The following is an 18,280-nucleotide window of genomic DNA, read 5'->3' on the forward strand; positions in this document are numbered from 1 at the left end:
AGAAAAGCAAACAACGCAAAGGACTTTAGAATGAAAAGCTACAACTTCCTGTTGAGTTTTCCTTCTCTCCAGAGACTAGCTTTTAATTGTTCCTAATTTTACTGCTTCTGGATGTTACTTTGTCTCTAAATAGTATGTTATATACCATTATTTCTTGATTTATAACCTTAGATATTATCTAGTGACTATCTCCTCTAACATGTTAAATTACAATTGTACCGCTATTCTCACTTCCTTCACTGATCACCTCTGCAATTTTAAACAACTACTTAGTGATTCATTTCACTCAATCACCCACCCACCTGCTCCTTCATTCATTCAAACACCCATTGTGTGCCTGATACATGCTGGGCACTGCCGTGCTATTCTAGGTGCAAGGGACATGGTGATTAACAAAACAGAGCATGTTCTTACTCCCATGTGTTATGTAGTTGAAACAAATCATAATAAATATATAAACACAAACAAACCATATTAAGAGAGAAAGTAAATTAATAAATACATGCAAAAACTACAATGAAAAGTACAACGCAGAGGGTTAAAATGAGAATAACAGATGAGAATGAGTGATAATTTTGGATTAGATGACCAGGGAAGGCCTTTCTGAAGAAATCTACTTCAACACCTGATGCCCAGTGAAAATTTTATGATGTATAAATCAGGTGATTTTGAGCTGAAATAGAAAGACTAGGAAGAGGCAGCCATATAATGACTGCTGCCCCACAGAGGTGGCTCCTGACTCCCTGCCTGGTAAGATGAGGACATAAGTGAGCCTCTCCTTCCCTCATCTCTCCTGCTCTCTACTTCTCAACCTCTGCCATCTGTATGTTTACTTTTATGACAATGTTCCTCTATAGGACAGTTGTAAACATTGAGAACTAGTAAAGTTTGTTATCCCATTAAAGATTACGTATGATGACTGTGTTATAACCATTTTCCGCATGGCAAAGCATGTTGGGGGGCCACCCCTTTTCTTCTAGTAACCTCTCTGCTTCACTACTGTTCACTTTGCAATATGTCCACAACAGGGACTGGCAAACTGTTCTGGTGTAAAAGACCAAATAGTAAACGTTTTAGGTTTTGAGAAGTCTCTGTGGCAAGAACTCTCCTCTTTAGGCAACACAAAAGCACCCTCAGACAATATGTAACGATCAGAGTGTGGCTGTGCTCCAATAAAATTTTATTTATAAAGACAGACAGCAGGCTGTAATTTGCCAATCCCACCACAGAACTTTAATTTTACATTATCAAAGATAATACTTGTATCCTGCTTCTAAAATAATAAAACTCTTATTTATAACTGTTAGCACTTATGTATAGTTAAATTCTAAGACTACACTTACATTGTGAGTATGTGAATATTATTTCCATACAACCCAAGCATGCTATGATGACACTTCCTTCTGTATGCATCCAATACAATGACCAACTCCTGTGCCTTTCAAAGTAAAGTGCTTCTTCTGATACATTTTGAGCTCTTTGTATGCATAGCTAGCTTTAACAAAGAATAAAACACGGCCACTTATCTCTCACGTGTGCCTCCATCCATACCCATTCCCCCCACTTAAGTAAATTACAAATAGTCTTATTTCTTATTTTTGTCTTCTAATTTGTGAGAGATTTCCTTGACTTTATCTTTATTTTACTGAATTTCTTATTTTGGGTGAGATTAAAAAGAAAAATCTCTCTTACTCCCACAAATATCTCTATTTGCTCTAGGGCTAGTTTTCTGTTTGTCTTGATCCTTTTTTCCTTTTGTAATGCAGGTTTTCCTTACATTTAAGAATCAGTCAATAGCAAGGGTAACTGGAAACAATGAATTCAAGGGCTTCACTTTAGGGTTTATCCCCAAAATGATGACGTTTATCTAAATTAGGGAACCCAGAAAGGCTCACTCTAACCTCTCCATACTCCATCTGCTTAATTTCTTTAGAAAAGAAATCCCCCTGATTTGGAACCTATAGGTCAGTCCGTCTGTCATGGGTGACACCACTGAGGGGCTCAGTCATTCTGTGTAACATCTCTGGCTGCAGCTCACTCTGGCCTTCCACCGAACCTGTGGTCTCTGGCATTCTGCTGCAGCAGCTCCCTCCGGCCCCCTCTAGGGGTGTCCCTGCCTACTGCACTCTTTGCTCCTTTTAGCCATTCAGCACTTTCCGGCTACCTTTGGCTTTCAGAGGTGCTGGAGACTGGCGGCATGGTGGAGCTGGCTGTGACCAAACTAATGGTAAAGCATTCAGCTCTTATGAGCTGGCTGTGAGACTATGAGTAACTTGAAGTCAGCCACTGTGAGAGTATATATGCTATGTAAATTGGCAAACACTACAAATCAGGGCTTTTAAAAATCCCTCCCACCCCCCTGGAGGGGCAGTTTACTAGCACAACATAAAGACTCATGTGTGCTGGTATCTCTCCTTGGTCTCCTCTTTTCTAGCAAGTTTATACTATTTTAATTCATTCACTATCAATTTAATGGGGTTGCAGGAAGGAAAGAAATTAACATCTTTGTTCAGTCTATCATCTTAACCAGAAACCTGTCTTCCTTTCCTTCTTTTTTTTTTTTTTGTCTTTAATTAGGGTTGCCTTATAGTCGAGCTGTACTGTGTGCTGATACACAGAAGAGACAGACCTCTTACCTGCATATCCAGTTCATGGCATCTTTGAGCAATTTCTTCCTTTGCTGACAAAGCTTCATTTAGTTCTTCTGTTGTTTTCTTCAACTGGTTAGAAACAAAAAGATAAACATTCCAATATGGGGTGCCAACAATTAATAACTGCATACAAACGGCATAGAATTAAATCATTTCTCCCCTTTTCTGTCTTGGGGTATGCGCATGCAGGGGGACATAAAGAACCCTTCTGCAAGAGAAAGAAAGAAGGCATATCCAACACTGAATTTCTTTTAGCTCTAAGTCCTGTCTTTTCTCTCCTTTGACTTTGGCTCTTCTTCCCATATCAAGATATCCTTTTCTATCTGGCTATGTGGTTCTTGGTAATGACTCTTCAATAAATGAGAAATCTTACCTTGGTAAAATATATATATATCCTAGAGGAACAGGCGTTTCAATTGTTAAAATATATACCTATTATATTTCAACACAAGTCTTTTAGTCATATTAAACGTTTATGTTAATTTGTATAGCACCATTTTTATTTTATTTATTTTATTGCCACTATGCTTTTTACGCTGCACCATTTAAAAAAATTTATTATTCTGATTCTCAAGATAAACCAAACATTCTTGAGTTGTATCCCATTATTATATAAACTCTAAGTTAGCAAAGTATTTTAAAAATTGATTAAAATAAAAGTTTATTATCTCTTCACTTCATGTGACCAATCTCTCTGTAGTATAGATACAAAAAAGTGCATTCAAGGTAACAACTTTAAACCAAACACCATAAAGTAAGAGAAAGACAAATTACAGCTTGAGTTAAAATTATATCATGTCCAAAGATTTTCCTGAAAAATATTTAGAAACCATGGGGAAGAAATGAGAGGAGACAAGGAATACAAATATTACTATTCATGTACTGGAAGAGACATCCCAGTAGCTTCTACAAAGAAATTCACAGTGAAACTAACAGCATTTTATTAAGATGTGATATTTAAAATTATAAAATAACTTTTCTATTAAAACCATAAAAACACATTGCAGGAATCCTTTAGAAATATAGTGGTTCCCTGAGAGCATTTAATTATCTACAAATACTTCACAAAGATAAAGGGTAGAGTAAAGGAGACATCTTCAATTGAAGAATAAAATGAAATAGAAGGTAAAATATCTCTTGTATTATAAATAAGAGTAAATGCATGCCATTTTCCAGGAATGCATCTATTGTGTTAAATGGAGCACACAGATACCGTTAATGAAAAAAGAAAAAATCATGACTAGAAAACAGGAATTATAATAAGTTAAAAAATTATTTTAAAGTGGGTTATGCAACAGTACTTTAATTACAAATGCGTAATATTCATTAGTAAAATAGCTTCAGTACCTAAATTTTTGGTAAAATATAAAGAATTGTACCAGTATATTCCATAAGCAATTTCAACTAAAACACTCTTCTCGTTGATACCTGAAGTTTATCCTTTTTGACCCTGCATAAATAAAAACAATACAAAATTATATACCTGGCGATCAAGGTCAACATAGGCATCATTTCCAGCAGAGACAGGAGAAAACTTCCTTTTTGACCCTGCATAAATAAAAACAACACAAAATTATATACCTGGCGATCAAGGTCAACATAGGCATCATTTCCAGCAGAGACAGGAGATTCTTTACTCATTAGCTGAAATTAAGATTTAAATAATTATAACTATGAGGAAAAAAAGACATGCTACATAGTGTACTTACACAACAAAATTTACACTTAGCCAATACAAAAACACAAAAATTAAAATGAAAACACAAATATAAAAAGAACATTTTCCTATACATTAATGCTTTTAAGTCTGAAACATTTTTTCACTCCAGGATAATACCTTCATTTAAAGTTAGAGGTCTAAATTCTAGTGCTCATTTTCACTGTAAGACAAGTTGTTAAGTTAAAAATGTGGCTAAACAGGGGGAGTTCTGGTCAAGATGGTGGAATAGACAGTTCCCAGCATCACCCTCTTCCACAAATCAACCAAATTTACAACTATAAAAATGTAACATCAGCCAAGCTGGGGCCGCTGGAGCTCAGGGGAAGAGGAGGAGAGACCTACGAAGTTCATGAAGGTGGGAGAAACTATGATGAGAGAAAGAAAAAGCTGCTCTGAGCATTTCTGGCTGCGGCTGCTTTAAGGCTCAAGCTGATGAGCACATGGAACAGGAGCCGGCAGGAGCCGGCAGAAGCCTCAGCTGCACCCTTCAGATGGAGTTACTTGGAGGCAGCAGGAGAGAAAAGGGCCTTGGTGGCCCCCAGGACAGCAAGACCACTAATAGGTTTCCCATGAACCCACGCAGGAGCGAGGAGCCAGAACAACTGAAAAAAGGGAGCCATTCAGAGGCTGGTGAGTCATCATAAGGGACCAGCACAGGGCCCGTCCCATGCGAAGTGTCTGGAGCATGGGCGCTGGGCAAGATAGGAAAACCAGGAGAACACTGGGACACAGCAAGGACAGACGACCTGCCCCCCAGTCAGCACAGGACCACTCAGAGGAGAGTGGTCGGGAATGAAGAATTGCATGGGGTGCAGTTTGATGAAAAAACTCAGGCCCAGATCAGAGATTCTATAGAACACAGATCTACCAGGTCTCTGGAGAGCCGGAAGTGATTACAATATGAACCATTAAACCCTGAGCTGCACAAAACGCCTTCCCTAGGGAAACAGCAGCAAAGCAGCAATTTAAACAACCACACACTCCAGTACTGATTCCCACAGGAAGTTCCCCCATGTTAGAAGCAAAGGACAAAAAATTAGTTCCGGCCCAGGCACACCACCAGCACCTTGGGGCCTGCCTGGGAACCAGAGGCTTGGATCCGGGGACTGGACCCCACTCCCACTTCCAGGCAAACTGTGCCAGTGCCTCAGGGCCAGCCTGGGACCAAGACACGGAGAAGGGGACTGGACGCCCCTCCCACAACCAGGCGCACCAAGCCAGCGCCTCGCATACCATCCAGTGACCCAAGGCATGCAGTGGGGACTGGACCCTCCTCCCACAACGAGGCACACCACGCCAGCACCTTGGGGCCTGCCTGGGGACCCGAGGAAAGGAAACGGGAACCAGACCTCTCTCCCACAACCAGGCACAACATGCCAGCAACTTGGAGCCCATCCAGGGACCTGGGGCAAGGAGAAGGGGAATGGTCCCTTCTCCCACAACCAGGCACACCCTGCACCAGTGCTTCAGGGCCCGCTGGGGGACCCAAGGCATGGAGAAGGGGACTGGACCCCCCTCCCACAACCAGGCACAACGCGCCAGCACCTTGGACCCCACCCAGGGACCCAGGACATGGAGAAGGGGACTGGACCACCCTCCCACAACCAGGCATACTGAGCCAGCACCTTGGGGCCCACCCAGAGACCAGGGGTATGGAGAAAGGGACCGGACCACCCTCCCACAACAAGGCTCAACATACCAACAACTTGGAGCCCACCCAGGAACCTGGGACAAGGAGAAGGGGAACAGTCCTCTCTCCCACAACCAGGCACACTGAGACACCAAAGATAAGTAATATAAAAATAGAAAACTACAAATCCATTTACAAGACCCAAGATGGCAAACATGTCCATGAACATGAAACCTCACAAACCTCCATGATGACCATGGCAGAAGCCGCCACCTGCTTACCTCCAGATTGTGAAGCAGGCAGTGGAAAGGGAGCTCAGCCCATGCAGGATAAGCAGGACCCAAAGTGCTCTTTCAAGACAAGGAAATAGGACCAGGATCTCTGCTTATTGATGAGGAAATTGATGTATGGTCAAGTTAAGTAACAGCCTAAAAGGAACACAGTTGCTAGGTGAAGAGGCAGAATGCAAACCCAGGCAGGCTGTCTCCAGATACTATAAATTAAACTATACCATACTGTCTCTTTGAAGGAAGGATGAAAATGCATTAAAATCCTTTTAGAAAAAATAAGAAATCGTGAAACATAATGAAGCAGAAATAAAAGAGCTGGGGACTGGACCCTCCTCCCACACGAGACACAAAACGCCAGCACCTTGGGGCCCACCTGGGTACCCGAGGCATGGAGAAGAGGACCAGACCCTCCTCCCACAACCAGGCACATGGTACCAGCACCTTGGGGCCAGCCCAGAGACCCGGGGCATGGAGATGGGGACCAGACCACCCTCCTTCAACCAGGCACACCAGACCAGCACCTCATGGCCTGCCCAGGGACCCAGGGCATGGAGAAGGGGACCAGACCCCACTCCCACAACCAAGCACACCAAGTCAGCTCCTTGGGTCTCACCTGGTGACCTGAGGCATGGAGAAGGGGACTGGCCACCCCTCCCATAACCAGGCGCATGGAGCCAGTGCCTTGGGGCCTGCCGAGGGACCAGAGACATGGAGAAGGGGACCAAACACTCCCCACAACCAGGCATACCGCCAGTGCCAAGGAGCATACCAAAAACAGCACCTCCACGTGGGTGGCCCACCACAGCCACCACAATAACCATGGCTGCCACAAAAGTGGCTAGAGACCACAACCACCACACAGATGGTCCACCAGCCACTGGAGTGCATTCACACAAGAAGTCACCAGCAGAGATAAAGAAAAGAAGAAGATGTCTCTTTCTACAAAGCCCATTTCAGAGTGACAAAAGAAGCATCTGCTCTATGATAATATTGGGGGACCTGATCACATCTCTCAGCATTGGACAGATCATCTAGGCAACAAATTAACAGAGTAACCATTATTCTTTCAGAAGGAGAGAAGAAATCTAGGGCAATTAGAGGGGGGAGGGGGAGGGATTGAAGAATGGGGAGAGATTGGACCAGGGGCATAAAGAATTACGATTTATAACAATATATATGCTAGTAATATTGAGTTAATCAACATATCTCAATGCTCAACACCCAAAATATGTATAATCGATTTTGATTCAATAAATAAAATAATTTTTTTTTTAAAAAGTGGCTAAATATTTACAAAGACAGTGACTTTTCAGTATAAATATCAACTCTAAGTACTTATTTATTTCTAAAAAACAAATGTAGACAACATCATTATTAGCCAAAATTAACTGGCTACTATGGTTTGAATGTTTGTCTTCTCCAAAACTCATGTTGAAACTTAATCCCAATTGTAACGGTATTAAAAGGGTAGAAAATTCAACTATGGTATTGAAAGGCGGGACCTTTAAGAGGTGAATGAATTAATCCATTCATGGATTACTGGATTAATAGGTAATGGATTAATGAGTTATCACATGAGTGGGACTAGGGACTTTATAAGAAAAGGAAGATAGACCTGAGCTAGCACGCTCATCACCCTCACCATGTGATACCTTGGCACCTTGGGACTCTGCAGAGTCCCCACCAGCAAGAAGGGCCTCACCAGATGGGCCCCCTCAACCGTTGACTTCCCAGCCTCCAGAATTGTAAGAAATAAATTTCATTTCTATATAAATTACCCAGTTTCAGGTATTCTGTTATGAGCAACAAGACAATGGCTAATGGCTAATGACACACATACACCCTATATCTTAGCCTCTCTCACCCTTGTGCTGCAAAAAGAAAAGATCCAAACAGTGTGTGAGGGTTGGGGGGGAAGGGAATAGAATTCTGATTATGAGACATGTCAGGGGCAGACTCGAATGGTCCCAATCTTCTATTCTCTCTTTCTTATATTCTGTCTGAAGGACAAAAGGGAGAGGTACGATTAGAAATGTGGGAATGTACTGTTGAGAGATCTTGTGACTTCAGCCTTCATCCGCTCTCCAGGAACTGAAATATTATGTTCACTTGTACCTTTTCCTCTATATCAGTGGTTCTCAAAGACCCCAAGACCAATAGCATCAGCATTGCCTGATAACTTGTCAGAAATGCAAATTCCTTGGCCCTACGCCAGGTTTACTGAGTCAAAAACTTTGGGGTTGGGCCTAGTAATGTACTTAATAAACTCTCCAGTGACCTGACCTATACACAAGTTTGGGAATCAATGCTTTGTATTAATGTAATAAGAAGAGGAGAAATTCCCTCTGCACATTTCGAGAAAAAAGTCTCAGAAACAGCGAGGCCTCAAATTTTACGCTTTTTTTTTTTTTTCCTTTTTGTTTTTTTTCGTGTCTGGCAATGGATCGCAACCCTCAGTGTCGCGCCCGTACCGGACCGGGACTGGCAACGGGATCGCAAACCTCGGTGTTGCGGCCGCACATTGCTCAGCCAGTGAGCGGGAACCGGTCTGTATGTGGGATCCGAACTCTCGGCGGGAGCGCGTTGCGGCTGCACCTTGCTCAGCCAGTGAGCGGGAACCGGTCTGTATGTGGGATCCGAACTCTCGGCGGGAGCGCCACCATGCTCCCAAGCAGCGCACTGTAGCAGTGCGCCACCGGGCCGGCCCAAATTTTACCCTTTGACAGTAGTAATGAAAAGATTAATAGAAAGACTTCTTCCAATTGAAAAAATACCCATTGTATCAAAAAAATTTCAGAAAAAATATAAGCAGAAAAATTATTCTACCCTCCAAAAATAATCACTTTTATAATTTTGAAATATTTGATTTGAGAATTAGCTATCTGTGCCAACCATGGGTCTAGCAGAGTTCAAGTAAGAAAGATAAATCAATAGATAAATACATTGCGGTGTGATAAGGGGTGTAACACAGTAACACCTCAGTAAAAATCTAGGTATGCCACACTGAATACACACTTCTCTCTTCGTAGGTCTCTCATTCAATTATATCTAGTGTACCCGTTCCTTGAGCTTTCTTCCTATTTTTTGGTCATAGCCCACCATTCTTGTATTCACTTTCTTACTTTGCTTAGACTCTATAGTGAACACTACCAGTTTTGCATGCCTGAAGTTTAAAGTTTATTCCTCTTCCTTCTGCTAACATCATCATCTTATTCTTGGGCCTCTCCCATTCCCTACTTTAGGTTCCATGGCTTATCATTTGTTAATCAATTACTTTCTCTATTTAACCTACACTTCATGGCTTACTACTTTGATGACTTTGTCAATATCATTCCTTCTTCCTGGCAAAATCTCAATCCAACTACCTATCTCTTCTGGCTATATACCCTAACTGCTAAGTACTGAGAGAGCAAAATATGTTTAAAAATCACAAAACCCATGTCACTATTAATACAGTTTGCAATCTCAATTTCCAAGCTGCTCAAAAAGTTCAGCTATGATTCTCCAGTCTGCAGCCTCTTTATTCTCTCTCTCTTTTTTTTTTTCCTTTTTGTCTTTTTTACTGACTGGTAATGGGATCGCAACCCTCGGTGTTGTGCCCACACCGCGCCCAACCAGTGAGCGGGAACCGGTCTCCACATGGGATCCGAACCCTCAGCGGGAGCACCGCCGCACTCCCAAGCGGCGCACTCTCCAGTGCGCCACCGGGCCGGCCCATCTTTATTCTCTTTAATGCTTATTCCAAACCTTTCCTACTTCTCAAACCTCACCAACTCCCCCACACTCTTCATCAGAAAATCTTGCCTCCAGATAAGAATTTCCCCAATGTCCTACACCCTAACATACAAAATTAGCAGCACTCATGCCCACCCTGTCCTTTTTCATTCCTGTTACAACACAAGGCTCCTCTTCCCATCCAGGGCCAACTCCTCCGCTGTGCTCATACTGTAGTCTCTTCCCAGCTTCTCAGAGACCCTGCTGCATTTACTATCAATCTTCTCTTATATTTTCAGCCTCTATCTTTGTCCTTCTTGCATCTTCTTCCTATTAGCATTTAAATGGCTAAAAGACTATATCATTTACTCAAACAGACATTTCTCCAAAGAAGGTAATAAAGAAATGCCAAAAAACACAGGAAAAGATGCTCAACATCATTAGTCATTAGGGAAATGCAAATCGAAATCACAATTAGATATTACTTCATACCCACTAGAATGGCTATTACCAAAAAGATGGACATTAACAAGAGACAGTGAGGATGTAAAGAAATTAGAACCCTCGTGCATTACTGCTAGGAATAGTGCAACTGCTATAGAAAACAGGTTCTCAGTTTCTCAAAAAATTAAACATAGAATTACCATGTGACCTAGCAACTCCATTTCTGTACATACCTGTATATCCAAAAAATGTGGGAACAGGTGTTCAAAAAAAACCTTGTGCACTCATGTTCACAGCAGCATTATTCCCAATAGCCAACAGGTAGAAATAATTTAAATGCCTATCAAATGATGAACTGATAAACAAAATGCAGTATATCCATACAATGGAATACTACTTAGCCATAAAAGGAACAAAGTACTGATACATGACACAACACACCTTGAAAACATACTACATAAAAGAAACTGAACATAAAAGGCCACATAGCGTATGATTCCATTTATATGAAATATCCAGAATAGGCATAGAAACATAGAGTGGAATCCTAGTTGCCAGGGGCTGAAGGGAGGAGGAAATGATACTGGGCTTTAATCGGTACAGGGTTTCCTTTCTGGATGAAGTTCTGAACTAAACAGTAGGTGATGTTTGCACAACATTGTGAATGTAATTGATTTCAACCTCACGACCAATGATTCAATCAATAGCTTTGTAATTAAGACCCCAATAAAGACTCTGGACCAAAAGCTCAGGTGAGTTTCCTCGGTTGGCAATATTGGTGTGACTCCACACATTGTCCCACTGATGTACTAGGAGGGTGACACGTCTGGATCCCATGGGGAGAGAGAACAGAAACTTTCTATCTGGGGTCCTCCCAGACCTCACCTCATCCATTTTTTTGGCTTAACAAAAACAACAATTCAGAAACTCATTTAATTTGATTTGTAACCATTTGCTGAAATAAAACTGTTACAATTCCTGAGTTCTGTGAGTCATTCTAATTATAGAACCTGAGGGGTTAGGGGGACCAGCTGAATTTGTAGCCAGTTGGCTAGATGTGAGGGTGGCCTGGGGAGCCTGGGGATCCCTGAACTTGGGACTGGTCTCGGAAGTGAGGTGAGGACAGTCTTGTGGAGGCCTATACCCTTAACCTGTGAAGTTTGGCCCAACTGGGGGTAGTTGGTGTCAAAAGTCATTCAAAAAAGATTTAAAAAAAAAAAACCCACAATTTTAGTTTAATTTGGATTTAGCATTTTCATGTTTGTCTTCTGCATCTTTTCTCTATTAGTTGCATATTCATGTCCTGTATACAGTTGGGTCTCTTCCATTGCTTTCATGATTAAAAATGTTCTCACATTCTGAGGTTGACCAGCTATTAGTCTATATTTTATTTTGACTTTTATAGTTATATATTTTACATTTAAAATAAATACTCATCTAGAAATTGCTTTGGGTATGGTTGGAGTTGAAGACCCACTTTCTGCCAAACAGAAAACCAATAGTTAAGTGTCAGATAGTTAATTTAGATAGACTGCTAGTTTAAGATAGATATTATTTATTATTTGCTCTCGGAATTAGTCTACTATTCCTCCTTCATTAAGGGCACTGTAAAAAATTAGACATAGTTATATCTATATCTGCAAATTAAATTAAGAAATTTAAATGAGTATGATTTTTTTAAATAAAAATGAGACAAGCTATATCATAAATATACAGAAAAATTCTCTAAATGAGTAGAAGAATCTTTCTAAAATTTCTCCTTTCATCTGTAAAATGAAGATTTAAAATAAAATAAAATATCCACTTCTGCTATTTAAGCTCATATTTGCTTCTTTAATTTTTCACAAACTGTAAGCAAAAAGCTCCAACGTACCTCTTGAATGGCTGTCATGACAACATGCTGAACAGATTCCTCCATCATCATAATGGCTTGGATGTACTCTGAAAATGAGAACAATCTGGAATGTCACTGTTCAAGTTAAAGATAATCCAGGGAGTAAAGGCTAACACTTCATAAATTCTCGTAAGTAGTTTTCCAGGGTGTTGATTATTCCTAGGAACCCCTCACACATAGTTAAATATATGTGCCATGGGTAGAGTAAAGGCTAAAAATCACAATATTTATCTTTCCTTAAGATAATTTTTTTTCTTTTCACCATTCCTTATAAAGTTGAGGCCACAACTAAAGGTCACAGGAATGCAGCACCAGCATGAGTTGTGTCACAACATAAAACAATGAAATGGTAGGGCCGAGCCTGTCCCGCCGCGGGTTCGGATCCTATATAGGGATGACCGGTGTGCTCACAGCGCTCACTGGCTGAGCGCTGTGCGGCCAGTCTCAAAAAGGACAAAACAAAACAAAAAAAACCCCAAAAAAACAAAAAACAATGAAATGGTAAAGCCCAAAGCCGGGATGGAAATGACTCCATGTTACTTTTTTCCCTATTTTTCTCTATATTACTTTTTCTAAAATCTAAAAATTATCTTTCAAATTATCCTTTGCTACGTGGTAAAAACTTTAAGTCTGTGCTTTATTGCTATGTGACATCAAAGCACTGAACTACTGTGCATAATTCCTACCTTAATATTTTCTACTACAGAAAAAGAAAAACATAAGAAAGCTCAGAGCTGCTTAGGACAAAGAAATAAGATGAACTTAACAAAGAAAATGATACCACAGTTGAACAAATATTGTATGATACTGGGCTTTAAAATAATGACCCACGTCTCAAGTTAAAGCAGCAACTTCACCAATCTCATCCTTACCACTGCCAAAAAAGAGAAAGATCTCTTAGCTGTTAATAGTGACAAAGTTGAAAACAATAATTTCTTCCCTTCTAAAAAAGCCCTGGAAGAAGTTTTCCTTATTGTCAAATCCAACAATGGATGACAAAAATGACATAAAATATAAATAAAAATCAATAGGCCAGGTGGATTCCAACAATATGGTAAATATGTTTAATTAGACATTTAAAAGGGTAAAGTAACTAGGAAATTTTAGCCTCGAACGGCTTCTCTGATCCCATTCATCCAAAAACCAAAACCAAAATATCTTCTCATCCCTCAAAGAGGGGTCTTACCATGAAATTGTCAAAATAATGTTTTGACAAGAGACTCATGTATTTGGAATGCCCAACTATAATCCTCTGCCTGACAGGTAACTTGTTTAAAAAGAATAAGTACTCTTACAACACTATAAATTATGACATTCTGCCTGTTAACGCCAAAGCTTTTAGTTTATCAATACATGTTAAGGAAGTATTGTCGTAAGGATACTTGCACCCAATCAAATGTTGGTTATACATTCAAATAAACACAACTAAATCACAGGCATTGTTCTTAGGCCAACAGTAGGAATACATCATAACTTAATCATTTTTTGGTCAGAGAAGAATTCCTGCGGTCTGAGCTCAATTTTTTGTTTTGTTTTCTTAATGCAGATCACTCTATGAGTATTGGAATACAGCAAAAAAGTGCCTTTAGGTATTCTGTTTACAGGTATCACACACAGAATTCAAAGGGAAACCAGTACAGCTAGGGTGACTGGACAGCCCTCAAAATGAAAGACTTGAACACAAAAGAGAAGCAGCAGTGCCCCCGATAATGAGGAAGGAAATTTAGTGACAGCCTGTTGGGAGTGAAGAAAATAACAGTGGAAGAGGGAGTCAGGGAGTTAGTAAGGTGTGAGAGGGGAAGCGTTAGTTAGGAAGCGGTGTTGCCACGTCAAGGCCCTTCCCCGCGAACACCGTAAAACACTAAATGATAAAAACGATGGCGAGAACTACACTAACATACAACTTTTTAAAAATAAAAAGTAATTTGCAAATCTTTAAAGTCAAAAGTACCATTAGATATGATTACTGGTGCACATCTATGAGGCAATGCTGGGCAATGTGGTGTGCTGTGTAAATCCTAAAACCTTAGCTATCCAAATTTACAGCATAGTTTAGTACAAAGAGTTTAGTTTAAATGTGGAAGAAACAGAGGTTAGTTTAAGTGTGAAAGAAACTGGTTTTTGCCGTCATCTATTCCCTCTCACAAATAAGAAATCTTGGACAAATCGCATAATATTTATGAGTCCAGCTTCCTAATCTGTACAAAGTATCTTTTGTTCTATTAGTACCTAGTAGAATGTCAGACAAAAGGTCTGACACTACGTAAATTAATTGTCAGTGTGTCTTCTACTACTAATCTTTGCTTTTCCAAATTTACCATTTTATGTGCCAGAATTTGCAAAATCAGATAGCCAAGATAAATGCATATTGAGTCTATGTTGCTATTCCTTCCTTCTTCTAATTAGAAAAAATATTTGAACATAAAGACCTTTTATTTTTATATTGCCTTACAGATTACAAAGCAAATAGACACAATTTCATTTCCTCCTCCTGACTACCGGGTTTCGTATCCTCATTTTGCAGACAAGAAAACAGGCTGGGTATCTGGTTCAAAGTTAGTCAGGTAGGAAATGGTAATCCATACATTATATATCATAAATGTGCAAACACAGCCCATACTACACAATTCTAAAACTCATTTATTTGAATCTTAGCTCTCTACTGCATTCCTGGGAACAGAGAATGCCCTAAATCTGGATAAGTGAGATGTTAAAATCCCTTTTAATATTTATATAATTTCAGGGGGCAAATTGAATCTAGGTATTTACATAGAACACCTGGTCTGTGTGAGAAGCTCAATAAATATTATGATTGACTATCTTCTTTTCCATAGGAATATGGATCTAGACATATGGATCTATAGATCTTTTTGTAGTCCTGTTCTATAAATATAAATAGCCAACTCTTAACAGCTATACCCTTCCAAAGTGTATATCTATGTATATGTTGCATAGAATCCCAGAAGTTGATGAATTTCCTAACAGAATACATAAGAAGTCATCAGCTGATATCAATGAACTACAATTAAACCATTTCTCATCACCTTAAAATAAAAGCATCTACTTGGAGGTATAATATCTCTTAAATCTTCTTATGTATACCAATCTTCTAATCTTTCAAGAAAACTTGTTAGAATTTTAGTAATATACAAAGATCACAAATGTAGAAAATTCTGTATTTTAATTCTTGAGCTAAACTGAATGAATAAACATACCGAAATTTAGTATAAGAATTTTGATAAAATCTAAAAGGAAAGTGGCTAAAGAGAAAAAAATACATTGTTTAAGAAAAAAAACCCAACAGAATCAGAAACCAACAAAAACTAGTCATAGTTTCAAGAAAACAATGTTGACTATTATTAAACGTATTATTCGAACACCAAAAAAGTACAGACAAGAAACAGAAAACAAGGGTCGGTGTGGGGGAAACAAGAAAACGTTTCAAGAAAACAATGTTGACTATTATTAAACGTATTATTCAAACACCAAAAAAGTACAGACAAGAAACAGAAAACAAGGGTCGGTGTGGGGGAAACAAGAAAAAAACCTGTGAACTTAAAAAAAACCCGTCCATCTTCTTTAATGTAAGTAATAGTAAAATATTATGCTGTCATTTAGAACAGCCCCTCTCTACCTATTCTCCTACTTTGTTTCCTTTTATCCTCTCCTCACTATACTCCAATTATGGTGCTGTGGGATTTTTTTTTCAATCCCTCAAAGGTAACCTAGTCTTTCTTACATTCAATTTCTACTATTTAGATTACTGTTGACACACTGTCCTTCAAAGCTCTGCTAAGTAACTTCCCTGACCCCAAGCCTAGCCTGTCCCCATCACGTTTTATGATTATAAAGCATTTGTGGCATTATTTAATGCCCTTCCCCCTCCACTCAAGTTCCTTGAGGGCACGTAGTATGTCTGTTTTGTCTAACACTGTGTTCCTAGCCCGTAGCATAATGCAGTAGTTCAATAAATATTTGTGAAATAAATCAACTAAAGGAGAGAAAAATATGGGCTGAGCCTGTGGCACACTCGGGAGAGTGTGGCGCTGGGAGCGCAGCAGCGCTCCCACCGCGGGTTTGGATCCTATATAGGGATGACGGGTGCGTTCACAGCGCTCACTGGTGAGCGTGGTGCGGCAGGTCTCAAAAAGGACAAAAAAAAAAAAAGAGAGAGAAATAAACAATGTAAATCATACTTTATGTATGATAAATTTGAACAGTATTTTTTAGAAAACAAGTGATTACTATGCAAATGAGCAATTGTCAACAGAGGGGACAGAAAAGCTACATAAGATTAGATAAGCACTATGGAAGAACAAAAAAAAAGAGTTTAATTATATTATTATGTATATATCAAACCTGATTCTCAAATAACTTCAATGAAGTGCAAATCTGTCAATTTGGATATGCTGTACACATAAAAATACTGCATTAATCTAAAAAAATATGTAAACTAAAATTTAACTGATGAAGAAGAATAGTCTTCTCTAAGTCTAAATTAGTGGTTTTACTAATTTACACTACATATGTTGATAAAATAAATATAAACCATTAGGTAAATACCATGTTAAGATAACTGACATTTTAAAAATTGTGGCTATAAGAAAGTTCACAAAAACACACAATAGAAAATTGAACTAAAATTAATGTTTTAAAATACTATATATAAAAAGTTACGATGTTTCCATGTTTGCTAGTAATAACATTTTTTGAACCATTACTTTGTGCAAGACACTGTATTATATACATTATCTCATTTAGTCCTTACAAAAACCTTATGAAGTAGGTACTATACTAAATCTCCATTTACTAAGAAACTAAAAGAGGAGGATTAAGTAATTTGCCCAATATCCCTTCCATAGTTTGTGAGAGGTGAAATATATCTGAACACAAGCTGATCAGGCATTGCAGCCCATGCCCTTAATCTCAAGTACAAATATATTTCCTAACTTGTCATTTTACAAACTGAATAAATCAACCAATAATTCAATAATTAATCAACCAATATTTCAATAATAATGATAATGATATCACACATTAGATCAATTCAGTTCTAGGAACTTAAAATTGGATATTTTAGATTACAATACAAAAGACACAAGGAAAAATAAAAAATGATAGTTCAGATTTAAACAGTTAGCAACAGATTTTTCTAGCATTGAAATATATACACAAGCAAAAAAAAACCAGATAGATATACAAACGAATTATTTATTTATTTTAAAAGTCTTTGTTCATCTTTGTGAAAAAAATCCCCAAACGCCCCTTACTTTCAAGGTTTTCTCACTAGACTATGTTAACACGAAATATCCTGTGGTATTATTACAAATTTTATAATTATTTATAGATAAATGGAATGAAACTATGTTAACATATGCAATATTATTCTTTCCTTTAAAAGACAGCCAAGGCAACATCTAAAATTTAACTGAGAGAGTAATTTCTTAAAGAATATCTACCATATTTAGGGGTAGGGAACCCTATTCCTAATCTATCTTTATTATTTAGAGACTGCATATAATCATACTCTTCCCTCCCCTTTTACCACAGTAAAGACAAACTTGTAAATGTTTCCAAATACGCGTGTTCTTTAAAGAAAGAAGTCTAAGGCATCTGTCTATTACAGACATAGCTGGGAAGGCAGAACTGAGTACCTATTAAACCGTGGTGCATCTCTGCTAATTTTTCCAAACGAACAGGTGAACCCTGTCCAATGAGCAGTAAACTTCATCATATTCAGTGTAGTTAAGGTGCATTAAAAACAATGCATTCAGGGACCCGGCCCGTGGCTCACTCGGGAGAGTGCGGTGCTGATAACACCAAGGCCATGGGTTCGGATCCCTACATAGGGATGGCCGGTTGGCTCACTTGGGAGAGTGTGGTGCTGACATCACCAAATCAAGGGTTAAGATCCCCTTAAAAAAAAAAAGTTAAAAG

The 18,280-nt window shown here is 39.0% G+C and overlaps 1 protein-coding gene across 1 annotated transcript in view; it reads right to left on the bottom strand.

Moving 5' to 3' along the window:
- Window positions 1-2,636: 2,636 nt before the first annotated feature.
- Window positions 2,637-18,280, bottom strand: part of HOOK3 (hook microtubule-tethering protein 3) — a gene marked incomplete at its 3' end in the record, with an annotated part of 30,365 nt that continues 14,721 nt past the window's right edge. The window contains exons 4-6 of the mRNA XM_008588418.1: window positions 12,323-12,390; window positions 4,233-4,295; window positions 2,637-2,720 (exon numbers count right to left, since the gene is read on the bottom strand). Coding sequence (XP_008586640.1) covers window positions 2,637-2,720; window positions 4,233-4,295; window positions 12,323-12,390 — 215 coding nt within the window. The remainder of the gene's footprint in view (window positions 2,721-4,232; window positions 4,296-12,322; window positions 12,391-18,280) is intronic.

This window comes from Galeopterus variegatus, unplaced genomic scaffold, assembly GCF_000696425.1.
Source record: "Galeopterus variegatus unplaced genomic scaffold, G_variegatus-3.0.2 Scaffold4812, whole genome shotgun sequence".
Taxonomy (NCBI): Eukaryota; Metazoa; Chordata; class Mammalia; order Dermoptera; family Cynocephalidae; genus Galeopterus; species Galeopterus variegatus.